General features: G+C 33.6%; 1 protein-coding gene across 1 annotated transcript in view; it reads right to left on the bottom strand.

Moving 5' to 3' along the window:
* Nucleotides 1-20,342: 20,342 nt before the first annotated feature.
* LOC102803686 (1-phosphatidylinositol 4,5-bisphosphate phosphodiesterase beta-4-like) overlaps nucleotides 20,343-27,871 on the bottom strand; it is a 34,478-nt gene continuing 26,949 nt past the window's right edge. Inside the window, exon 4 of the mRNA XM_085505713.1 lies at nucleotides 20,343-20,513. Within this exon, the coding sequence (XP_085361839.1) occupies nucleotides 20,343-20,513 (171 nt within the window). The remainder of the gene's footprint in view (nucleotides 20,514-27,871) is intronic.

Genomic DNA, 27,871 nt, shown 5'->3' with positions numbered 1-27,871 from the left:
TGAATTACATTATGTCAATCAGGCCAACAAAGAGAGACAAAAAAGATACAGAGCCTTTTCTTCTATATTTGATAGATGCCGTACTTAAACAATGTCAGCCAGTTAAATTTATTTGTTTTCAAAGTCATAAAATTCACTTATCCTTTTCACCACCAGCTCCCTCTTTTCATCACAATATAGTCCCGTTTATAGTCTGCACTTTCCTTCAGAAGATTGAGACAAAAATAGCAAAATTTTTTGAGCAAAAACTGAAAATATACTCAAATTTGGTTTGTTGGCTCCAAAATTAGGGTTCATTTCCAGAAATATTGAAGAATATAAGAAAAAAAGTGCAGACAAATTTGGGTGAGAATGTCTTTGACCTCACCAAAATTATGATTGCAAGAATACATCAGCGTTTATCTGTATCAAAATGTTGTTATTTTACTACATCATGCTGTGGTAATAGCATCATCACATGTCAACAATGAAATAAATTATTACCCTTGCTTTTGAGAGGCTTTAATTTTTTATTCATGCATGTTTTTTGCATTACATATGTCGTCAAACAATTTAAGTAAACACAATCTGGCCATACCATTGCAGTATCAAGATAATCTTATTAGATAATCGAAACAATGGATATTTTGGCAGAATCTTACGATCAGTTAATAGCTATTTTTGGAGAATATAGCTCAACCTAAGGCCTACTATAAAAATCCATGTGTCTGAGACTGCTTAAGCAACTGGTTTTTATATCTAAATTTTTTACATGTTAATCCAGCGATTAATTAAGGAGAGCCAGATTTAGTTTTGATCTAGTTCAAACATTATCTTGATGGATATTTCTTTGTCATAAATTGTCCAACCAATTAAGTAGCAAAGCTGCTGTTTTACTTCCCGTCCAGCAACGTGATGCTTTTTTGCTCATTTAAGGCTCTCATCTCAACGCTCAATGATCCTAGAAAGTACAACCTTCATCTGTCTCAAAGACTTTGTCATTGCAAGTTTACTGATCCTCTTATTATCAAATGTGGGTCCAAGTCATACAGCTTAGGCTTTCAGACCATGAATTTGAACATCTTGATTTCCAACTTGTCACTTTGCAGCTTCACTGTCTTAGTCATGTCTGGATACAATCCCCTTACCTGAAACATGCTGCTTGTATTCATTCTTAATGAATTGCGCCTGACTTGTAGGTTGAATTACCACAAGCTTTTCCCGATGATGAGACGGATGTACTGATGACTCTGGTTCAACTACCTTCTCTTTTAATCGATAAGACTTATACACTACCTATGAATTTTTATGTAGTTTTAATAGGCAGTTGTGAAGCCGCATGGCCCTTTCTTTGCCATGGTCAATCCGATTGTACTGGTAAAGCTTTTGAACACCACTCAAACAATTTCAGCGATTATACATTATTAATGCCCGTTTTATTTTCATTTTAGGATTGTTAATAACATAACACTAGTAAGCAAGGTGAGAGTAATGGCAAGTGGAATAAACATAAATCTTTGAACAGACAAGTGGAAGAATCTGTCACACACGATCACGATGAATACCATCCCTGGCAAGTTTGACATTGTTTAGGGTCCCGTGGCAACCCTGGGCCTCAGATGTGTTTACATACGACGAGACATTCATTATTTGCCTACCACGTTAATAATGATTATGTTAATTAGCTCGTTACAGCCATGATGCTGTATTGTACATTTTACAGACTACTTTTATTCAGGGTTTGATAGTGGTCATTCCTCATGATTTTTCTTACACAAACATTGGAATGGCATATATTACAGTAAAATACTTGTTTATATTTTAGCTTTCAGATGATGTATAGGTTATTATTACAGTAACATGCAACTTTTGGGGAATTTCAGAATTACAGATCAATAATTAACGTGTTTTCCTTCTGTTACTATCTAAAGTACAGAAAACTAATTTTGAGTTTTTTAAAACATAAATATGCACAATAACCAATTCTGCATGTATTTGTTGTTAAGGTAGAAGTCTCCTCATAAATGAAAATATGGGTATCCAGAATTTACTCATATTGCAATAAATTGTATTCCAGTGCAATATAAGGATATTGACTTAATAAAAAAAGTTGGGGGTCATCGAAAAAATGATGGTTGTATTTAAGTGGATAGCGGCCATTTTGGCAGTTACCATATGGCAGGGATAGTATGCCATATCTCAAATTGTAATCTGGTGACATAGGCTGAAAAAATCATATATTGTGATTGAGGGGGTACTTTTTGTTGTCCTGAATTATTTTTAAAATCAAAAAAAGTTGAAAAATGCAATTTTTCTTTAACATTGTGTTCTATGGAATTGTTCTAAAAATAGCGATTTAAAAAAAAAAAAATATTTTGACAAGTTTCTCAAAAAACCTAACTGTAACACACAAAATAATACCGTAAAATCTGTATTAGAAGCCGCATCCCTAATAGAAGTCGCATCCATTCTATTTGAATAATTGAGAACCAAAAATTCATCATTTCTCATATGTGTAGATGCTCTAATAGAAGCCGCATCCCCTCTGTTGCATTGTACCATTTTAATAGAAGCCGCGGCTTCTAATACAGATTTTACAGTACTACTAGTATTTCATTGAACCATGCAGGTATGTAAATGTGACAATAGCTCAGTGATTGTACATAACAGACCAATGAACACTGTCATGCGATTTATAACCAACTTTATTAAAACTAATGAGTAGGCTTCTTCCTTTAATAACTAATATGTTGCATGGCTACATAAGATTATTCGACTAATGATGATGATTTAGTACAAACAAGCAGCCTCTCGGCTGAGATAGCTCCGCTGTTAGCAATGCACGTTTCAATTAAAGAACAGAAGATATCATTAGAAAATGAACAATATGCATAATATCAACGCAATGGGATATGCTGTTTTCAACAAGAATTCAAAAATATAATTTTTGACCATAAATGATTGTGGTTTTCAACAAGAAGAAAATATCACTTTTTACCAAAAATGACAAAAATATTCATCAAAATTAGAGAATTGAAGATATCATCATGAAATGAACAAATTTGAGAGTGGTCCATATGTAGTATCTATATATGTAATATCAAAGCAATTGGACTTGCGGTTTTTAACAAAAGGTCGAAAATATCACTTTTTACCAAAAATGACAAAAATATTCACCAAAATTAGAGAATTGAAGATATCATTACAAAATGAACAAATCTGAGTAAGATACACATGTAGTACCTATATATCTAATATCAAAGCAATTGGACTTGCGGTTTTTAACAAGAAGTCGAAAATATCACCTTTTACCAAAAATGACAAAACTATTCACCAAAATTAGAGAATTGAAGATATGATCATGAAATGAACAAATCTGAAAGAGGTCTACCCAAGGTACATATACACCAAGTATCAAAGCATTCAAGCTTGTAGTTTTCAAGAAGAAGTCGAAAAAGTAAAACTTTGACACGGACGACGGACACCGGACGACGGACAATCACTCATATGATAAGCTCCGCTCGACAAAGTCGACAGCGGAGCTAAAAATGATTGTCCAAACATTTTACAATCATAGAAAACACATAATTCTCATCAAGCCTATTTTACGCTGATGAGATAGCAAACATCTTTTCCATAGTCTTATTTGTTCACAGATATCAAACCATCAAATGTGGCGGACGTCTATTATTTCTCACCCAGTCAATAACTGAAGTGTAATTATAAGCAGTTTACTTAAGGTCAACCTTGGATAATGCTCTGACTGTAAGCTACAACAGTCTAAAGATGCGTGGGTTTGAACACAGAATCCGGAAATCAAATCAAAAGCCTAAAGCAAATATATTATGCCAGACACATGCGTCTGTGTGTCTTGTCACTGTGATCAATGAAAAAATTGCAACAATTTAGACTTTTATAAAAAATACTTGATATACAAATCATTATTTTTTTTTAAATTTGATTTGATTTGATTTAGTCACGGTGCAGAAAAATACGATATATTTCCACAACTCAAAACAAATAGACAGCCTATGAATCTCAAATGTCTAGGTTAGGAGAATTCTCAAATGTTTAGGTTAGGAGAATTTGCTGAAGCTACTATCATGTTTCAATATAGAAATCTTCTCATATATTTAATTTAAAAAAAAAGGAAGTATGTTTTTAAACAGTACCAGTAATCGATTTTGCCTCCAGCATTTTAATGTTTACAGCAATTGTTTATGCAGACTCGTTAGATGTCATCAGGTCGTACCAGTTACATAATGATAACGAGGATGAACACTAAAACTCGCTGTACATAGTTTCGGAAAAATAACATCAAAATGCAAGATGTTACACAGAGCCATTGATTACTCTTACAAGATAAACACAGCAAGAGAAAGACAGCGCAAGACATACAAGATACGAAACATGAAATGATGTACTCAACATTATGTCTTTTTTTTTTTTTTTTAAATGACTTCTGAACATTCTTTGAGAGCTGTACAATTCAACTACGGCTTTAATCCTTTAAATAGCATATTTTTTTCCGCTGTAATAATTTTTTGGCAGCATCTTGCATATTTTTATATTTTTTCTATAATTTCTTGATCAAATGAATAATAATTCCCAGTTTTCTACAAACCTGAACACAATTTTTGAAAGAAATATAGAAAATATTATGTGGGTTACATTTTTTGAAAGGTGAAAAAAAGTTGACTTCAGTGTCAAAGATCAATGTCGGTGAGCGAGTTCATGGACGTGTAATAATCACAACTCTAAGCATAAATTTTTCACAAGGTTCCAGGTTTGCAAATTTTGAAAAATAAACTCATTCTTATTTCCTTTTACCTTAATGAACAGCATTGTACATGGTAGCTATGACACTCCAATGCATCGTTTACACTGATTCTCGTCTCTCAGTATGACTAGCCAAGAGAAAGTTGATCCCGGCTAAGTAATGGCACGGGATGCCGTACTTTCTGTCAGCTGAGGTGAGATAGAGTGAGAGAATTGGGTTTTCTGGCTTACCTTGCCTTCCTACAATAAAGAGAATAGAAAAAAAAAGAAACATGTTACAATATATGAAATTAAACAGAGTGAAATTTAACAGTGTGAGGGTGTTGACAACAATTATAGCGTTCACCGAGATATATTATGGGACAATTGGTAATTAAAATATGCACACAGTAAACACAATTTTCATTTAGAGGGAAAGGGGGTGGTCAAAGGCACCATAGTGTGTTTGATGTGGGGTTCTACACAATGCATGTTAAATACAATGTTTTTTCTTATCGGAAATCCCAACATGCTGTTCAAAACCCACTGCTGTTTCAATTTCTCTGCGTAAAAGATGCACTGCATGGTATGTTGTTTTATATTGTTTGTTAGATTTATTTCAAACTTTCATTTATTTGGATTTAACAAAGAAATTAGGTTTGCCGTGCACATGATTTGATGATCAAGGAAACCCATAAGAAAGGACAAGAATGATGAAAGGCAACATATGCATGGGGCGGACTACAAACAAATTATTGGTTTCTGATCGTTGTTTCTGGAGACCAATAAAAAGTATGTGCTTTGAAAGAGGACGAAATCAAACAACATAGAAACAGCATAAATTATAAGAACTGGAACAGCATCAATAAGATAAATTTAATTGATATTATGCTAATAATGAAGTTGAAATAAAAAAAAAAGGTATTCGGAATGCATTTTAGATATATGGGCTATTTTCTTATTTCCAGACACACAACAATGGGATAAAAGAAATATTGAAAAATTCATACATGTAACACGATCATTATTCTGTGTTAGATGTACATTTTTCGCTTAATACATGTACATGTAAAAATCACAAATAACAAACTATTTCCAAAGCTATTTTTTTATCAAATACTTGTATTACATGTATCAACAATAATTTTTTTTTTTTTATCAAGAATTTTTTTTGCAATATTGACCTTTAACAAATTACACATTCTGTATAAACAGTGGGTTATTTATGACTTTTCGTTTCAGGTGAAAAACATTAAAACATTACTGAAGAAGACACATTACATTTCTTAATGGTTTGCGAGTGCTCATCCATCACGCACAACAGTACGATGTAATACTACCAGCACTCAAAGACAAAAAAACGATAATGTGATCAGAAACTCTCAATTATAGATACCCGGTACTTGCACTATTTCCATATTTTGACGATACACTACCCTTAAAAAGGAAGATTATAGCAAGAGGGTAAAGTCGTGTATTGCGAGGTAATAATCCTAATCCTATTAGAGGATGGAAGGGGTGGCTGTTTCGTTATAATCTGCTATCACATTTTTTAACAGTTCACATGCGATCATACACATGCGAATGTCAGGGAAATGCAGCAATCGATCACTGTAGACATATATTTCGTATTTCACAATGGCAGTATTGGACGAGTGCTTTAACTAAAACTGAAATCGAAGTGTGCGCCAAAGAAGTCATATCGATATACATAATAAAAGCGATGTTCTCTATTTACAGGTGGCAGAGGTAGAATATATAGCTTCATAAATAAAGTGCTTCATCAAAAAATAAATTGAAAAGTGTCAATTGTCGCTGATATTTGTATGTGTGGACATGATCGGAACGACTATGGCTGTTGAAATTTGTCACATTACTCTCAGCACAACAAACCCATTCGTTTTATTCTTATAAATACAATGTATTTATAAATTTCAAAGTACAGACTGAAACAAGAGGCTTCTATTGGCCGATTGCAACGCATTGGAACATTTTCAAATGATGTTGCTGAGCACTGCGCTTGTCGATTGGCTGGTTTGATTTAACTGCTATTCAAATTTATGAATATTTATACATGTAAAGATGAATAGAATAGGTTTGTAGTGTTGAGAGTACATGTACATCACCATATATGCATGTATGCAATACCATGTTCTTTTAATGGAAAACTGACTATAAGGGGATGTACGAGCTAAAAACTCAAACGATTACCGGTTCCAAGATATGGTAAGTAAGCAAAAAACATGAATGCCCATTATCATTTACATAATACAAATGATGTTTATCCAATGCCATCCGTCGTTAATGGAATCTAATCTCTCCGCTCGACAAGCATCCTAAAAGCACTTTGTACTTCAACAATTATAACTAAACCGAACATCAGACAGTAAGGTTCTATAGTCAAAATGAAATGACTCCCGGAATTTACGGTATTTATGTTGTAAAAAGTTGTGTATCAGAACAATTTGGTCCATTAAGCTGCATGTGCAACAAATTTATGGAGAAGTTGAACAAATTTAAGGCCATCTTGTCGTCTTTTTATGGCATTTTTATTACACCCCCCCCCTATTTATCATGCTTTTAACAGACCTTCAGTACTCTAAAGATGTTTTACTATTGGATACAGGTGACACCCAATCAGCACTCCATCCTTGATAATTTTTGGGACAAAAAAGGCAGATAATATAGTTTGAGTTTTAGAATCCTGGTGAAAAGTTGTGATTGAAATGTCTATTGCGAGGTTTCAAATAGGGATTACTTTAAATAGCGGAAGAACACATTAAAGTGGACAGTAGCAGTGAAAGGGTTGGCCATGATGCATTTGTAAAATATTGATCATTTCAATTGGAGTGCATTTTAAAATACGATAGTCCTTGTTTTCAGAATGTGCATTCATGCACAGTTGTTTCATCGCGTGTGAAACGTGCGAGGAATTGATTTGTTATGAGACCAAGCTGATCAAATTGAGAAAGCTACTACAATGAGACGTTTTTTTTTGTTTTCATAGTTTAAGGCTCGCACCATGTTCAGCAATTCAACCTCCGTAAGAGATAACCATCAATAATGAAAAACTTCAATCTATGTTCACAGATCCAGAATATAATTAAGGTCATTCTACCGAGAACCACGAGGTCAGTCTTCTAGTATCCTAAAACGTTAGTTGATGTGAAGTCAAGAGATTTGTTTATCAAATAAAATTATGTAGTACATTCATCAATGTCCGCAACAAAAATATGGTAATTTGTGGTCAACTTTGTATGGAAATCCTTTGTATGTGGAAAATTTAGCAAAACCTTCTAATTAACTTGCTAATTAAGCAGAATTAATGAGACGAGCATCTATAATGAATTAAAATTCATCAGAGGATTTTGAAATGTCACAGAGTCCGTATATCAAAATATCTCGTTAACCTTTTCAAACCTGTTCAACTGCATACATTTTTTCCCGCCAAAATTTGTCTGCAATATATTGCACATTTTGAATTTTCTATAATTTCTTTGTTAATTTTGGAAGAAATCTTTTAGTGTATTTGCTTTAAGCATCAGTAATAAACATAGTCAAACTATGGAAAGCTTTCCCATCATTTTACTGCTCAAACTGACTGGCGGCTATAAATAATCGGTTATAAGTAATCGTGACTTTGAGTCTTGCTGTGTTTAAGGATGATCACCACAGGGCAAGTCGGTGGTTTACCGTCTTTCAATGACTAATTTATCCCCAAGAAAGATAAACAGTTTTACTTTGACGCAAGACCATATATCACATTAGCTTATACCCCTTTGTAAAGCTTCACTCGATCACTGCGATTCAAACATTGATGTATCTCTCATCAGTTATTTGGAAATTCACGCATGTTTTTTTATGTAGATTCAGTGACCCCCTAACTTCAGAAATATGAAATTTACTCATTGATATTGTGTGCAATGGCAGCAATAAAGTTTTTAGCAAAATTAAAGTAGTATTCGATATCAAGCATTGTCATTTTGTTAGATATAAAATTTTGCCTTCCATCATTAAAAAGCTAAAAATAATTTCATTTAGTCAATTTATTTTATTTTATTTATTACTGATGTTCATCCATTGGCTATTTGAATTCAGTATCAACGTTTTCCGAGTATTATTACCAACTCAAAATGCAACATTTATTATTATTTTTGCTGACGTCACCAAACGTCAATAAACGTATTATGCTTTTTTATCTCTTGATTAAAAGCGATAGACAATGTAGAAGATGTATTTTCTACCTGATAACATGAATCCAAAAATTGTAAATCAATGTCAATGCTTGTAGTCAAGGCATTAGTCAGGAAAACAATATTTTATCTAAACCAACCATGACAGCAGAAGTTCACAATTTAAAGTGGAAGAGAAAGCAAATCTGTGCAGACAAGAGAGAGAGGAATAGCATAATTCCTTATTTGGCATTAATGCAGCAATGTAAATTATTCGTATCTGACGAAGCATTATTGTAAGTGGCCCCAGAAAGAAAAACTTTTTAAATTTTTGTTTTATATAAATAAGAATGTAAAATTGAATGTTAAAATCAACTTTTATGATTTTATCCATATTTTTTTTTTTAAATGTTGATAAAGACATGAGATCAAATCATCACCGTCCATGAGTCTTTCAGTTGCCAATTTTAATATCAATTCATTAAGCGTTTTAATTAAAAGAAAAATGTAATTCACAGCAAATGGCCATGAAATTCATTGAAAAGTCTTAGGATTCACAGAAGCAATGTTATTAACAAACATGAATATTTGAGTATTAGGTTTAGTGAATAAGAAACTGCTAACAGACACAAATCTCACCAATTACAATTACAGAGTACAGCGGTAAATGAAATAGAGCCAATCGATGATTGCAGCGTAGAGTATGAATAGTTTCAAAATCCTGTCATTCCATTACTTTAATGACAAAAATTACCCCAGTCATGCGCTACACAGACACTATAACCAATCTAGCCAATCAAAAAACCTTGATAGAGAGGTCCATCTCTGCTCAGAAAATATCTAAGAGAGAATACACTGAACTTAATGTAACAGAAATATTAGAGAATGCATGCATGCCTGAAGTAATTTCATCATAAAATAGTTGTCTGCCAGTTAGGTCTTTAAAAAAAAATTGACCATGACATTTAACTTCCTTGTTGTGTCTTGTGCCTTTTTTTATGATAACCTATGGCCCATTTTACCATAGCAACCACATTCCATGTTTCGTACAATATATGCCAGTGCAGGTGTGCAGATCATCTTCTTATCGAAAATAGCATTATGGCAAATTGATGCACTGTTCAAAAGTCAACCAGAATTAGTTTCATGAAATCACCTGAGTACCTAAACAAAAGCAGCATTAAGATTAAAAGAATCTCGACTGTTGGCTTGCAGCCCCATTAAGTTTATGGCACACTCACCACAGACACTGGGGACTAAGGTAACCGGTACTGATCATGGCGCAACTAAAACTATTCCTCCAGTGATCCGCTCAATACTTATACATACCTCTGCCCATTTAAAACTTAATACCATAATCTGCCGCAACCAGCAATTATAAATAAACATGATCCTAGTTTCAAGTTTTGGGTTTTGATAAAATATTTGGTGAGTTTGTTACTTTTTTTTTTGTAAATCTAAATTGATCAATACATTTAATAAATAATCATAAATTGGCCATTAGGTCGACAAACATTAGCACAGCAATTACCCAGGGTACACTACCATACTCGCCCATATCTAAGCTTTCAGATGGTGTTTATGTTACATTAACCTTCTCAGTAAACATGGGACAATTTTTAACTTTTAACCTCTGTTGCTATCTTGAGCTCAGAATTACATCAATTAGTTATACAGATTAAGTTCTATAGATTAATTATAGAAAATCATGTCAATAAATTTTGTCCAGACAATGACTTGGCAAACCCAGTGAAATATCAAGTTGGACAAAAAAAAATAATTTTGAAGTTTAACTTTAATAACACAAAATAAACAGTGATTTTAACATCTGTTTCCTACTAAATCCATAAATATGCAATCTGCCCAAACCAGTCATATGCAGTACTACATCAACCCACAGCTGGCCATCAGTGCCATTCAGTGATGTATTTGCTATTTCCATATGGGTCACCTTGAACAGGTGCTGCAGGATTATAGAAAATTCTGGAGAAGTATATTAATGGTTTTACAGCACACCGTCCCGATAACCAGTTACAGGAATTACCATCTATTGGAAAATTGGACGACTTTGAAAATGATTACCCTTGAGATAGAGCACAGCTTGCAAGAAGTTAGAAGCATGTCCCTCTCACAAGCATGATTCATAACTCGCTTATCATGGCAATCAATTTTTAGCCACTCTATCAAGATTTTCATTTTTTTTTTCTAAAATCAATTTATTATTGATGTATTTTCTTCCGTCTGAATTGTTTTTTTAGGAAAAACAATATTTGATTTTTGTTAACAGAAGAACACTCTAATATTCAGAGATTTTGAGATCTGATTTGTCGAAATCTCAATTTATTGAAGGAAAAATTTGACTTTTGTTTTTCTGAAATAATGAGTAGAAAAACATGAATTGGTGATCTTTGTCAATCAAAGTGGCCACCAGTCAGCCATCTTCAATTGAGCTACAAAGGAAACAGACTCGCAACTGTATGCAAGAACACAATGAGTATGTCAGAGATAACAATTTGTGAATAAAGAACTACACAAAAACAGTAATAATGTGTTATTTTGACAATCTGAAATGGCCAACCAGTCAGCCATCTTTAATTGAATCACAACAGGCAACTTTAATGTTGCTGGCTCATACACATGTAGCAATATGGCCTACAATATCATAATTCATATATGTATGGTAGCTGCACTAACTAATTCTGTTCAGTCATGGAATGTTGATCATACTTTGCCCTAATCTCGATGCATGTTAGTTATTCTTTATGATTTGATCTAGCAAAACTGGTGGCCATATTTTATTTTAAATTGCAGTGACCAAGTTTGTTTTAACATGAAACTAACATGGTATGTACGCTTGAATGTGACGACAGAAGGACGATTGAACACACACACACACACACACACATACTCAGAACATGGCACATCTACATTTTGTATAAGCCCTCCGACTGACCTAAGTCGGTTATAAACCATTACTAAATGAGGCTGCCGTGAAGAGAATTCAGATCGTTAATAATAAACCGAGGCTGGACACAGACAATGGCCCTTGAACATATTGCATCCTGCATTTGTAATATAGGCAGCAAATTATACACAAGTGGACTAATGGAATACAGTAGATGTTAACACAATACTCCCCCACCCCCAATGTGATATGATGATCAAACATATACAATTTCTGTATAATGACAAACCTACAGCCAACAATAGTGAGACAAAATCGTCTACTATATTCAGGAACATATACATCAGTAGCCATTAGCTCAAGTCGTATCAACTCAAGGGTAAAACATGCTTAGAGTAGAAGGCTGTCAGGTGCATTTTCCGTGTGTAGTGACATTACTACTGCATTTAAAAGATTACTAGCAGTGTTCTTGTCATCACTAAACAGCAATGACAACTCATTGACAGTATGTGTCCATTTCGTATTAAACTTTGAATCTTTGAAGGACACCACTATGGGGAATCACAAGCAAATTCAACATGCATCAATTCAACCGCTGGATTGCCTATTTGTGAGCACACATACACACATTAATATCTACGATGCTTATATGGGTTGTACATGTCAGGCAAATGAATTCAGGCATTTAACGATACCAGTGATGAAAACCAGTTGAGCATTCAATGTTACTGGTTGCTGCAGAATGTGTGATGTAGAAATGACGTCCAATGTGTGATGTAGAAATGATGTCCAATGTGTGATGTAGAAATGACGTCCAATGTGTGATGTAGAAATGACGTCCAATGTGTGATGTAGAAATGACGTCCAATGTGTGATGTAGAAATGACGTCCAATGTGTGATGTAGAAATGATGTCCAATGTGTGATGTAGAAATGATGTCCAATGTGTGATGTACAAATGACATCCAATGTGTGATGTACAAATGATGTCCAATGTGTGATGTAGAAATGATGTCCAATGTGTGATGTACAAATGATGTCCAATGTGTGATGTAGAAATGATGTCCAATGTGTGATGTAGAAATGATGTCCAATGGGTGATGTACAAATGACGTCCAATGGGTGATGTACAAATGACGTCCAATGTGTGATGTACAAATGACGTCCAATGTGTGATGTACAAATGACGTCCAATGGGTGATGTACAAATGACGTCCAATGTGTGATGTACAAATGACGTCCAATGTGTGATGTACAAATGACGTCCAATGGGTGATGTACAAATGACGTCCAATGTGTGATGTACAAATGACGTCCAATGTGTGATGTACAAATGACGTCCAATGTGTGATGTACAAATGACGTCCAATGTGTGATGTACAAATGACGTCCAATGTGTGATGTACAAATGATGTCCAATGTGTGATGTACAAATTATGTCCAATGTGTGATGTACAAATGACGTCCAATGTGTGATGTACAAATGATGTCCAATGTGTGATGTACAAATGACGTCCAAAGTGTGATGTACAAATGACGTCCAATGTGTGATGTACAAATGACGAACAATTTTCACACTAGCCTGCATGTTGTAATAAAACACAAAATATCAATCACTCAGGATTAAAAAAAAAGATGTTTTTATTGCACCAGCATGCTTTCCTGAAATAGAGCTGTCAGTCGAAATAATGGTATGTATATATCATACATATCATGATTGCGTAGTAGCCCAGAAAGCCTGGTTACTTTAAATAATAACCATATTTATTTAATATCGTTATATGTCATACTGTTTGCCGAGTGTCAAAACAATCTGGAGTTCATGTCTATATTTAAACATTTCAATTAATTATGACTACCTGTGCAGAAATCCAGGTACGTAACAGCTGAAGTCAGAAAATCCCAATCCAGGGATGACTTTCTGACAGTTTAAGTACATTTGGAATATGATAGGAGGCATTTTTTTCTGAGGTTGAGAAACTGAATTTTAATCTTGGCTAATCTAGCCTACTGAAGTAAAAACAAAATATTACAGTACAGTAACTGCTATTTATACGCACTTACACATGCTACATTTATCTGCTTATACTGAAGGTGTGCATTTTTTTTTTTTTCTCCTGGCTAAAACCCAAGTTTTCACTCAGCATTTACTCGGAAAGTACTCTTTCTAACTTCCTGTTTACTGGGAAAGTTTTATTTCTTTGATCTAAATACCGGTAATACCCAGTAAAGTACTGTTTTTTCAGAACTAGGTTGTTTTCACTTTATCCAAATGGAGAAATGCAACATTCCCCTCACTATTCCAAAATGGACAGCGACACCCTGGATTCGAACCAACGATTTCAAGATTGATGATCTGTGTGGATGCATGCCCACTCTGATGAATGAACTAAGCAGCAGATTTAGGCTTGAAATCGACATGTAGTTTACTATATGTACATTAATCAGGTGCGATTTTGACGGGTCATTGTTCTATTATCCTTCTATACAAAAGAAATCTTGAACATTGACACCCCCCCCCCCCCGAAAACAGACCCTTAACTACGGTTAGCGCCCTCATAGTCATACATTAACTATTAGTTCACTGCCTGTTTGGGGTCCTGATACAGGCCTCAGACTTTTACTAGAACATTGACCCCCCCCCCCTCCCAACAGGGCATTAACTACGGTTAACGTCCTCATAGTTGTTTTTTAACTATCAGTAAACACAAACGTATTACTTCTTTCAATGCCAGATTTTTTGATCTTCATTTCCGTGACAAACCTAACTAAATTATCACTCACAAGTTCTCAGATCAAAAGTCTCCCACATTTTGATTAAGTAGACCATAGAGATTCCAGGGTTTCCAGACAACTGATGAATACTGCTGTAAAACAGTGTAATATTTATCCTTAGAAATGTTTCCAATTTCCTACTTCAGGAGCATTTGCGCGAACTAAAAATCGCAAAAATGAACCAGATATAAAATTTGATTTTATCATCAAATTTTTTGTCTCAAAAAAAGCAATTTGTTGGGATGAAATTTATATGCTGCATAGAACGCACAAAAAGTTAACCTGAACTCTCTAGAAAACAAGGACGAAGGAAAAGAAGACATAAATACATGCCAAGAGAGGTGGGAACCATCGTAAAAAAAAAGTAATATGATGTTGAATTGGTTTTATTATGATTGGATCATGAATTACCATGAGTCATCGTCCGCAGTTTGAACTCTGACCCTATTACTTGATTGATGCATTTTTTTGTAATGAAAGATATGTTTTTATGTTCTGATTTTCATAGCAGTCATGACCTGGTTACATGCACATCCCACATTCATGTCCTGCGATTAAAACTCACGATTCGTCAAAACATTCCACACAGTCGGTGTTCATTGATAAAAAAAAAGTGATGTTTGCGAATAAGATGATGTAGAATTACCTATGATATAAACATTTAAATTTATCAAATTTATCTAAACTTGAATTAATCAAATTTCTGTTTATATTCAAACTATTTTTCACTTTTCATCCCTACTTTATTGCGATCACTTTTAATGTTCAAAACATTCATAAAGCCCAAAGAATAATAAAGGTTCAACTGCTCTAAATTTACTTCCTTTTTTAGTTTCGGAGTACATCAATTAGGTTTACCATGAATGACCGGATTATACTGCTGCTATTACAATTCCAGTGTAGTGGGACGCGCTTGCGGCAAGAGATAGGAAAGTCTCGGCCACACTCATGAATGTGTCAATCATTTTGAAATGGTAAAATGGAGGCACATTTTCAGTTTTCATTTTTTCTATAATTTTCTCTGGGACGCAATGAGTAATTAAGGAGTAATTAGGGTCAGAACAATGAATAATTTGTTGATCTAATGTACATGTATGACCATGTGAAATCAATTCTATTCAATTGAAAATAACAGGCTATCAGATAGCTTCAATTTTTCATTTCAGGATACAATTTAAGATGGCCAATTGATGGCCGTTTTATCAAAAAAATCCCTATATCTTATAACTAGTACTTGAATATACATAAATTTTCATTACTTTTTCGAGTTGTATTAGAAACCACTAAATAACAGATGAGGACTATGTCATTTTATAATGAACTTATTTTATTTTGTTTATAATACTTCAGGAAGAAGTCAGCAAATAAATAGTCATTTACAATATTTTGCAATGTTTGCCTGTTCATAACTTTCTATTATATATGACGAGACATTATATATTTCTCATTTTACTCAAGAAAAGATGGTTTCCATGTTAACTTTAAAATAATGTCATTTTTATCTTGGCGCAACTCTGCACATGTATAATGGCTAGCTTTAAGAAAGAATGTCACCAAACGCAGCTCAGCCCCTAGGAATAACAGCAATTCAGCTCTATGACATGTAGTTTTTTTTTTCATTTTTAGTTTCAAAATACTTCTAGTAAGGTGACAGGTCTAACATGAATTATTGATGGATCCCTTCAGCAAACACACACACATAATAAGCTTACTTGCAGATAGAATGTCATTACCTGATATTTTTAAAATTTGTCATATACATATTCATATTTCTGATCATTGTGCCACGTTACCATGATTACAAGAAACATTTATTAGTGATTTTCAATTTTTTTTTTATTCTAAATCATAACACTGAAAATATACAATTTCCGATACAAGGAAACTACATGTACCATTTCAGGAAAAGAAAAGAAAAGCAAAACTCCAGCGCTCTGCTAATATGCACAAGTATAGTCAATTTGTTTTTTTCTGGTTTCCCCCCAGGAGAAAAAAAATGCACTATTTGAAGACTAACTGGTACATGTTAAGGTGAAGATTGGGAAGGTGAAGAAAATCAAAGAAACTTTGATTTTGCCTCATACCAAATATATCCATTTTTCTCCTGTTTGTAACAGTAAAATTCACATGGCATAAACACTATTAAATAACAATAAGTTGGAAAATTTCCAAAGCTTTTTTTTTTTTTCATCTTTTACAAGTTTATAAGAGAACTTATTTCCTCAATTATTACCACATGTAACAGCACCATGTCTGTATGGAATGCAGGTCAGGTCAACTCAATGCTATTTGTGTTCTGTGTATTATAAGGTTGAAGCTAGGGATGCAAATAGAAAAGTCTGACCAATTCAGAATTCACCACATGAATGTGCAAAGGTTTTTTTTTTTTTATATCAGTGTTTGTGCTTAGAAAACACTTATCTGTTCTAGGTGTTCATCAAACAGGTGTGGACAGATTTGATGATCGTGACATGGCATGCATTTCATGAAGATATTTTGACTGCCATTGTGCCTGAAGTCATTTGAAATTCAACGAATGTTTCCGTCGGCGGAGGGTGACATCGAAATATTTTATTATAGACATGAGTATACATGCGTATGATGGAAAATATGAAGTTTGCCCGTTCAACGACGTGCCCCTCCTCTCCTAATCCCGATCAACATTTTGCATGTTAACTATGAATGTTGGTATAATTTATTAGTTAAATTTTTACCAACTGGATATCATTTTTCTATTGGCTACTGAGATTGATCAAAAAGTTGGGAAAAATTATATTACTTTTCTGATCTTGACATTAAATGTGAAGGCTTCTGATCACTACCCCTTTGAGTGTCACCATTTTTCTCCCCTAAATTGTGGTGCAACATTTTGACTGTTTTATGTACTATTCAATTCAATTATATATATATATATATATATATATATATATATATATATATATATATATATATATATATATATATTTTGATTATTTTGAACCAAAGGGAAATAATTTCTATTTGGCTATATGCCTTGATCAACATTTTTTTTAAATTATGAACAAATTATGAGGGTTTGAAATTTGTGATTGGTGACATGATGTTGGTACTCAAGGACAACTAATGAATTACAAATAAGAAGTTTAACTTCTTAACCAACTTGAGATGATGATACTACAAATGCTATTAAAAAAAAAAACATTTCTGGTCAATTTGTTTCTCAAAATTGCTTTGGTTCTTTTATTTTCATTTTAAAAATTGTCAACAAATTATATTTTTATCTCTCATCAAAACCGAATTTGTGAAAACCTAAAATAAATTTTTAACTGATTTGCACAATGATCAGAAACATGTGCCTAGGCATTAGAAAACTCTGCAAGAACGACATATCAATTGGAATGGAAAAAATGTTATTTGTTTCGGTTTTATTTATGCTGAAGCTAATTGCACAATGAATACAGACTTTCTAGACTCAGACTCGGACTCGGGGGAACCAATCAGGAACCTCTAGTCTAATCAAGAATCTGTGGAATGACTTCAGATGCACGAAAATGAGCATTAATTAATGCAAATACATACAGAGAGACGACTGACTCATGATTTCTCATGAGTACATTTTAAAAGTAAGTTTAATGGGAAGTCATATTTAAAAAAAAAAAAAAACGTTCCATATACTTTGACATTCTGATTGTATCAGGTGAGCAACACTTGATATATCGAACTCCACATCTGCACTCCGAATCTAAATTGTCCGCACAACGCAGACAGAAAACAATTATGATTCATAACATGCTCACTTTTCATTGTCGTTACCATTCCTATTAAGATTACATGTCTATGCCGGTGTTTACATAAAAACGATTACATAAGGACTGCGTTAATGAAACTCCACACAATGCATTCTGGGTAATAAATGCAGAAGACTTTATATACTTCATAGCACTTGGATTATCTGTGTCCCTAGGATTAACTGGGATTAACCACTAGAATGGCGTCGCAATGATATTGATCATGTGATGTGTGCCATAAACTGGCGCCATCGTAGAAAGAAGAAAAAAAACGACACCATGGGATTGTACATTTCCCAGTGAAATATGTCAGATCTGATCAGATTTCTGGACACAAATCCGAGAATTTATCGCATACAAATATTTGAAGCCGATACAGTACCTTAAGGTTCAACTTCGACATTTTATTTTGCAAAATACATTGTGAGTCAAAATCTCAAATGAGGGAGAGCACACAGAAATCATACACCCCCCCACCACCACCCAAGTAACAAAATCCATGAGATTAACTGCAATTTTTAGATTTTCAGAGTACAAAAATGCTTTATTTAAAGAGGTTATTTCATTTCCTTCACACCTCCAGTATTTTAGATGGAATCAACTCTTTTCATGAAAACATTTACCGAGAAACGAGATGCAAATCTAGGAAATGGCAAAATTTGCATTTTATTCGATGGAAGTAATTTTTCACATCTTAAAATTTTGGCTTTGCTTAGATGTTTGTAGAGTATGAAAGTTATTTTCACAAGTAAGAAGGTGTATCCTGAGACTACATTTTCTCAAAAAAAAAAGCATATTACGTATATTCCCTTACTATGTGATTTAACTTAGCAGAGGCACTTTGTTCTGGCGTTGACTTTGTTTTTACTTTGAGTTGTACGGTCCCAGTGTGTAAAGGCACCTCGTTTTGAATTTGCCACGAAAATATTATTTTCATGAACTTGTGACTAATTTGCATATTTATATTATGGCTCTTGATTCTTTTGTTTGTGCCAGAATGTAACCTTGATAGTCATATTATTAAAATTACACATTCATATCATTGAACAATAATTTTTGGGGCAATAATATGCCCCAGCAGTTCAAGTTATACAACAATTACAATTTTCAAAGCTCAACTATTTTATCTTATTTCCATATCAGTTGTAGACAATGCCTATGTTATTCCATGGCAAATGACTGACTTATGATTTGTAATATCATCATTATAACCTTATTATTATATGCATTTGCGAATCATAGTCAAAAAAATGATGAAAATTACTAGAACTTTCTCGCTATGGACTTTGTTTTCAAAAAAATTTCCGGCATTTTGGAAATATTGCGTAACAGTTTGATATTTACGCATTTCCTAATCGCTAGATGCAGATACCTTGTGCAATACCGCAACATTACGGTACACTGTACGGTACACTGTAACTAATGGGGATATGGTTACAGATGTAATGATACATGTATATGTAACCCAATCATTTTGTGTGCCCAAAATGTAGGTATTACGCAGTAATTTAGTAAATGATTTTGTATTGACAAACCCATATTAGCATAAAATTGCAAACTGTTTTATTACATTATACACTGTATTAATTTATTTTGTATGTATAAGCTGCTCATATACGCGCAATTGACCGTATTTATTAAGTAGTTCTAAATCTAGAGAAGTGAACGAGGTCGGATACCTTGTTTTTATGAAAACGAGGCTGTGGATAGAAAGGAGCGGTAGTGAGAGTTGATTTGGTTTCTGTGCTCGCTGTATAAATACTAGCTAAGTTGTATGTGTAACTTTGATGCATCGATCGAAAAGCTAGGAAAGAACTGAGTCAGGGTGTTGCAGCCCACGGGCGAGTTGTTGTGCGAAGTTTGTGTTATTCCCGTGCTGTGAAGAAGTCAAAGTAACTGTCGAACCAGTGTCGCAGCAACTTTGTGGACAATCAATGTTGGACTGCGTCGTCGATAATCGGATTGTTGTGACTCGGGAACTGTTCGATTAAGCAGTGAGTGATCTCTTGAAAACTAAGGCTCCATGAACTTGACATTCATCAGATCGTGGAGCCTGAATCTTCAGAAGTTGTAATTCTTTTAGAGTGGCTGTGTTCTCTGGTGATGCCATTGCGTCATCACCAATTATACGTGCTTTGTGGCCAGCAAATTTTCGAAACTGTACAGAACGTTGTGAACCAGTTGGCGACTTTTGATATCGTGTGACATTGCTGTATATTGTTGAACATACCATATGTTTGTTTTGATATAGTTTTATTATTGTAGTATTATCATTTAATGAGAACTGACGATAGCGGTAAAGATATTGTGTTCTCGCTGTAAATTTTTGTAAAGCAATTAGTAGATGGCGCGAGTCTGTTGTTTTTGCCCCAGTAATTTGGTTTTTGAGTGACATTATTCTTTATTATTCATGTTTTTGGCGGTTTGGCAATTGCTCCGAAACCATCGCTGTGAAATATTCAGCTTTACTTTGGATAGCGGTACTTTTGGACGCTACCATTTCTTGGGACGGGGACATAGCATGGACTCTACTATCCTCTTCTTGCTAAATTTTTCTGTGAAGTACCAGTGTACTTTCTGTAGCGGTTAGCCGCATATGAATCATATTGTTTAAGCATAATCTAGATTTATTTAATTGTGCAAAGACTCCCTGTATTTTACGTTGTTGAGTTTTAAGCATTTTAATGAGTTTTAGAGATACACGTTTTGTTCTTTTAACAGAGCTTATGTGCATTTCTATGTAGTAATCTGTGTTTCATATTAGTGCAACTATTAATATTGCTCTTCTTTAAGGTAGTCTAAAGTGAGAGGCTGTGACAGGTTAATACGGTGCATGTGATTATACTTAGGTACTGTTCAGATGATATTGGATATTTTCATAGTTTTGTTTGTGAGTATCAATGTAACATTTGATGTATTACACAGATCTTGTTGGATTAATAAGGTTAGTGATGTATTTACACAGATCTTGTTGGATTAATAAGGTTAATGTAATTTGCTTAGTTTGAGCTAGATAAACCCTGTGTATAAGATACATGTAGCTAGGACATGCTGGATTAATACATGTACATTGTTTTGAGCATACATGTATATCAGGTTGTTGTAGTTTAATATAGTTAAGTGAATTATTTGTACGATTAGGACTGATATAGTGATTAGCTTGCTGGCTGATAGTGTAGTCAGTGAGTTGTATTGACCAAACTTAGTCAGGTTAAAGTACTTATTGTGTGCATTATAGTTATCGAATGTTGTTAATGTTAAATAGAGAGAACGAAGCAACGGTTGTTTTGGATGGTGCTTGTTGAGTCAGGGATTTCTCTTTGTATTGTATTAAAGTATTTGAAGTTTATACTGGTCAACCATTGTCAGCACCTTGTCTGTATGCGTGTGTGTTTCTTCACCCTGTTGTGTTAATGTTCATTGTATACTGACTAATCAACACCACGGACCCTGCCCCAAGGATTTTAAATTGTGGCATCGACTCTCGTTGGCAAACAGGCCCCGCTGAGAGAAGTGTTACATATATATTATTCAATTGAGAATTCTCTCCCATAATGCACTGCACATAGATGTATGCTCAGTAACACAAAGAATCTCCCACAAAGAATTGCGTATATCTCAACAACAAAAAAACACAAAAACAGTTGACTCAAACTCCAAATTAAAATCCCAAATATTTCTGTTGCAATTATACAATAAACTCATGTACAATAACAAAATAGTAAAATATTCATTTTGTGTTTCTAAACAATGTTTTGATGGAGAAAATATCACAACTGTCAAGTTTAGCTCAATGACCATGTATTTTACTAAAATGAATTTAACATATTAAATAAAATGACACGATAGTTTATATTCACAACACACCCTAGGATAAATTAGAAATTTTACTGGTGCAAATAATCACTGTATTGAGATGATCAATTTAGATTATAAAAGGCATTGTTTCACCAGACATTGCTACATTTATAGAAACACAGAATCATACTGTATTGTGGGTGGACTATAATGTACCGTACTGCCTCTATTAGAAATGCACATACCAACACACAGTTGTAAATGAAATTAAGACAACCATTTTGAATTTCATAGTACAAAGTAAAAATGATTGAGAAAATTGTTTGTTTTTAATACTACTTTTTTTTTTAAATACAAAACAAAACAAGGCAATAGCGTTATAAAAGAGGTACAATCGTTTTTAACAAGAAGTAGAAAATATTACTTTTTACCAAAAATATTCACCAAAATTAGAGAATTGAAGATATCATCATGAAATAAACAAACCTAAGAGAGGTCTACCCAAGGTACATATACACCAAGTATCAACGCATTCAGGCTTGTAGTTTTCAAGAAGAAGTCGAAAAAGTAAAACAATGACACGAACGATGGACAATCACTCATATGATAAGCTCCGCTCGACAACATCGACAGTGGAGCTAAAAAGTTAACGTAGACAATAGTGATGGACAATCTCTCGTATGAGCTGGAAAACTTTGTGGCAGCTGTATGTAGTCAAAATATCTGTCACACCTTCGAGAGAGTAAAGATAATGAAATTCCGTCTTCACGAAGAGTATCAAATTATTGAATCATAAAAAATGATAGCAATAAAAAAAAAATTGCTTCCATCTTACAGCCGCCTACTTCTAACTAGAAATAAAATTCCATCATGCATATCTCATTTACAGGTGTTCATTATAGCTTTCTTCAAAAGGTTAAAATAATTAATCAACTCAATATGCATGTTCCGCATGAGTACTATAGTGGTTTTATTTTATGTACACTTCAGTGATCTATATAGATAAATATATAAAAGAAATTGTTTATTTTATAGTCCTGACAGAAACGACCGAAATTTTCGGAAAGATAGCATGAGAGGGACGTTTGCACATGATTCAATTAATAGTATGATCTATTTCAACTTGAAACGCTACAATGATTTGCTATATATCACATGTCATGAATTATTCATCCACGCTAACCGGTCAAGTACACATATATACATCATTAAAGTAATTAATTAATTAAAGAAATTAAACGAGCACATTTTTTTCAACTGATTAGCAGTTGTTGAAGATCAACATATTAAGTATTACTGGGTATTAATCTTTTTCTTTAATATCTGATGTTGTTCCGCTTTCGATATTGTCAGCTGGGATACTGTAAAATCATTTATTTTCTCGTATTCGTTAGTGAATAATCTCGGCCAGTGCAATTGGTCTTCCCATTAAGTCTGTGGCACACTCACCCAGGGTAGGGGTCGACCTTTTTGATGTTCAGCCTAAGGTAGGATTTGAACTTGGGTCTACCGATCACAAGATAAACCACTATGCAGTGTCATTTATTTTCACTTTTTTGATGTTTTGAACAATTTCACTGGGTTTTAATTTCACAAACTTGCAAAAAAAAAAATGAGTTCTGTTATCATTCTACATGTTCATGTGTATTTAATTAAATTAGCAAATTTAACGAAAATAGCGAAATTAATAATACAACGAATAATTAATGTGTTTACAGTATTATCTATACAACATGACGAGAAGAAGAAAAAACAAGATTATAGTGGTTTCAGAAATCTGTCACATCTATGTACACTTTAGTTTCACACCTACCAGAGTGCCACCCGGCCGTTATCGTAGTGCTCTAGTTTTTTTGGGAAGCAACAAATATAGAGACGCATATATCAGACTAGTACTTGACAACGTAAATAAACTGACATGTATGTAGGTCAAACTCTGAGAGCTGAATAAAGAAGATTGATATATGTGCATGTCCGGAAGGAATTATTCTTAGAATGTTTATAGTAAGATGAATCCGGATTTGTTTGATGCGCATACAAATATTGAACAGACAGAAAATTTTTTTTTAAATCACATTCAGGTTAAATTTGATATACTGTGGAATACTTTATTTTCGCTGGATTTAATTTTCACTGAAAAGGCTTTTTGAGCGTTTTGCTTGGAATTTATTTTCACTGATTTTTGATGAGATTAATGTAAAATATAGCAAAAAATGTATATTCACCGGATTTTATTTTCACGGAATCATCCTTTCAGCGAAAATAGCGAAAATAAAATCCAAGCGATAATGATATTTGACTATTTTTTTTGTATTCATCATCAATGAAATGGCATTCATTATTCTGGTAACCATGGTTTTGCACTTTCTTTGTAGCAATTATTTATGGTAGTTTTCGGAAAAGTTTGCATCATATCCAGAACATAGCAAAAGTATCACAACCTTGCCAATTGGTGCAGGAGGTCACATACTGTAAAATACTTAATTTTCGCTTGGAATTAATTTTCGCTGAAGGAATGATTCAGTGAAAATAAAATCCCGTGAATATACCTTTTTTCAGATATTTTACATTCAACTTGTCAAAAGTCAGTGAAAATAAATTCCATACAAAACACCCAAACCGTCTTTTCAGTGAAATTTAAATCCAGCTAAAATAAATTATTTTACAGTATTAGATTATGTGTTTATCAATTAAACTGGTAATAATCTGACTCTGAAGATATAAAAAATAAATAAATGCTGAGGTAATGAAACTAGTATGATGACACCTTGATAGCAGGTAAGCTGAAGAGCATATCACCATGGGACAAACATGAGAATCCCGGGCAGCGCGTGAATTCAGCCAATAAACACAGTACAAAGTAAGAGCAACATTAATCATGCACCAATCACTAGAGGTCAATAGAGGGTACTGGAGAACATAACTAATAGCACTTAATAAATACAAGTTACTAGTACATTTTTTTTTTTTTTTTTTTTCAGTTTTTGGAAAAGTTGTTCACAAAGCATTCAATTGAAAAAAAAATCCATTACAATACAGTACACCCATACATTACACATTGTTTGTGTGCTTGTAAGCGTCTTTGTGATTCTATATGCAGTTGGTGTTACAAGACGAAATGAGGTAAAGTAAAAAGAAGTCACACTTCAATAGCATACCATTCAAAGATATTTATTAGTTCAGAAATGAAGAGGGGTTATGTTTCTTTGAGAGCTTTACAAAGTAGGCCAGGACCGCAAAGCAAAATCACTATTTTTTTTAAGATACATGTATTGAGCTCATAATAGGCTTGTTAAAGTAAAAAAAAAGTGCAAAACCTGTCCTCAACTACAAGTCGGCCATATTTGATGGACTTCTCACACATATCAACAGTCATGAGCACAGTCTCTCCACAAACTTTTTACTGTTGAGACATGTATTCCTAAGACAGCTACAAGATTTTTAACTTGACTTCATTAACTAAACCAAATCAAAATGCGAATTGAAATTGCTATATTTGACAAATCCCCAATTTAATTTGAATATTTGTTTCTAATATTAAAACACTGTCAAAAACAGGAAATTAAAAGTACCCGGTAATATGAAATCCTACATAATTTAGCTTGTAGCCAGAATGAAAAAAATGTTTTAATATTTCCTTCAGTGCTTCCTATACCAGCAATGTTCCAATTGCTTTCTTGAAAAACCCATCAGTTTAAGAGGAAATTACTTGCCTGGGTAACCATGACAATACAGCTTATATCACTATGCAGGGAAATACATGTATAATATTATTTCACGAAATTGTCCACAGTGAGGGAAATCAATAAGGAGGAAGGTCAAATGACCAGTTACTGTACAGATAAACTTCGATATATAAAATCTCAAGAAATTCTAAGAATACCTAACATGACAGTCAGGAAATGCATTACACAACTTATGATTTTACGCAAGAGTCTACTGATGACAGACGGACGATTACAATTACATGTATGTCAATGATTAAACATGTTTCTGTCTCTGTGTCACAAAATTTAAGACATTAACAAAAAGAAAGAAACATGACCCTCTTCATACACACATATGAAAAATGAATACCTGACTCCACATAAGGGTACACATATATTGTACATTCAAATTTGTAATATTAATAAATAAAACAAATAAATGAAATTTATACATCGTTCCATATATACAAGAAATTACATATATTATTAAACCTTTTCACCACCAGTCCCTCTTTTCATCACAAAATAGTCCTGTTTACAGTCTGCAGTTTCCTTCAGTACACTGGGACAAAAATAGCAAAATGTATTGAGTAGAAACTGAAAATCAACTCAAATTTTGTCTGTTGGCTCCAAAATTAGAGTTCATTTCCAAATATATTGAAGAATATAAGAAAAAAAGTGCAGACAAATTTGGCGAGAAAGTCCAGTGGTGAAAAGGTTAAACATTAAGCAGTTTAAAATACCAAAGCAGTATGCGTTAAGTTTGCAATGCCCTACATACAGATGCAGACAGTTAGACGGACGAACTATCCAACTAACCAACAGACAGACAGACAGACAGACACGCATAGCGCAATGAATTTATTATCAATTCATATTCTTTTTCACATCATTAATTGACATGACAATTAAATTATGCAAAAGAACACTACACTCTTTGAGTATGTATGTATGTGTGAAGTTTGATTATGATTCGTCCAGGCATTTCTAAAATACAGGTCCGGGCGCAGGCACAAACGTAGGCACACACAGACACACAAGGGTCAAAACATAAGTCCCCGTTTTCGGACTGCGTTCGCTCGAGGACTGATAATAGGTCATGAAGTATTTAATTTAAAAATAACTGGTGTCGTGTTATCTAAATCATTAATGTTATCACGAAACTTGCAAATCTAATTAATTAACAGTTTTAGCATAAAAAAAAGATGCTGGTCACCATGGGTAAAAATTAAAGAAAATGTCACTGGCCGCTTGACATGCAACAAATTAGCAGTAAACTGTAGGAGGTAGGAATGCGAAGACAGGGACTGTGACAATGTGAAACAGAGTTGCACATGCTACAGGACAGGTGACAACCATTAATTATGATGAAATATAACCCCCCCTCCCTCCCTCCGTTAATAAATTTAAACTAAACTACACATGTAATTCGCAACTCTGGATTGATTGATACGTGAAAAACAAAAGAGAAATATTTGTTGCTATGATTCTAAACTCACAAGCTTATGACATCAAAATGAGAGATAATATTTTCAATTAAATTGCACATAAATCACACACGGGATGCAGCCCATTCAGCTGCAATAAATATGGCTGCTGCAATAATACGAGTCCATGGATTCATTTTGTACTTCAGTGCAAATATAAAAAAACCTTAGATTTTGTATTATCAAAATACATAGTTTTTTCAAATTCTTGTATTTTTCAATGCTTGCCTACATTGGAGCAGCCATCTATTGTAAAACATTCCGTATGTTATAGTATTTCTCACTGAGCGGGGAGTCGTAATAATCGGGTCAGTTTGGACTGGATATTTAAAATATTGCTTTTTAGATTTTAAGCTATCAATCCCTGGGATTATACCATGGAATTGTGGGATAGCATTCTTATTTTCCTATTAAACATGAACCCAGAGAAAAGTTATAGGCTGCTAAATTAATTGGATGACAAAGTCAAATATTGACATATGTGAAATAAACCAGCTTAAATTTAACGATATTTTTTCAAATAT

Source organism: Saccoglossus kowalevskii, chromosome 2, assembly GCF_978046115.1.
Source record: "Saccoglossus kowalevskii chromosome 2, keSacKowa6.1, whole genome shotgun sequence".
NCBI classification, from domain to species: Eukaryota; Metazoa; Hemichordata; class Enteropneusta; family Harrimaniidae; genus Saccoglossus; species Saccoglossus kowalevskii.
Note: the sequence above shows the minus strand (reverse complement) of the source record. Positions and strands in the feature narration are given on the sequence as shown.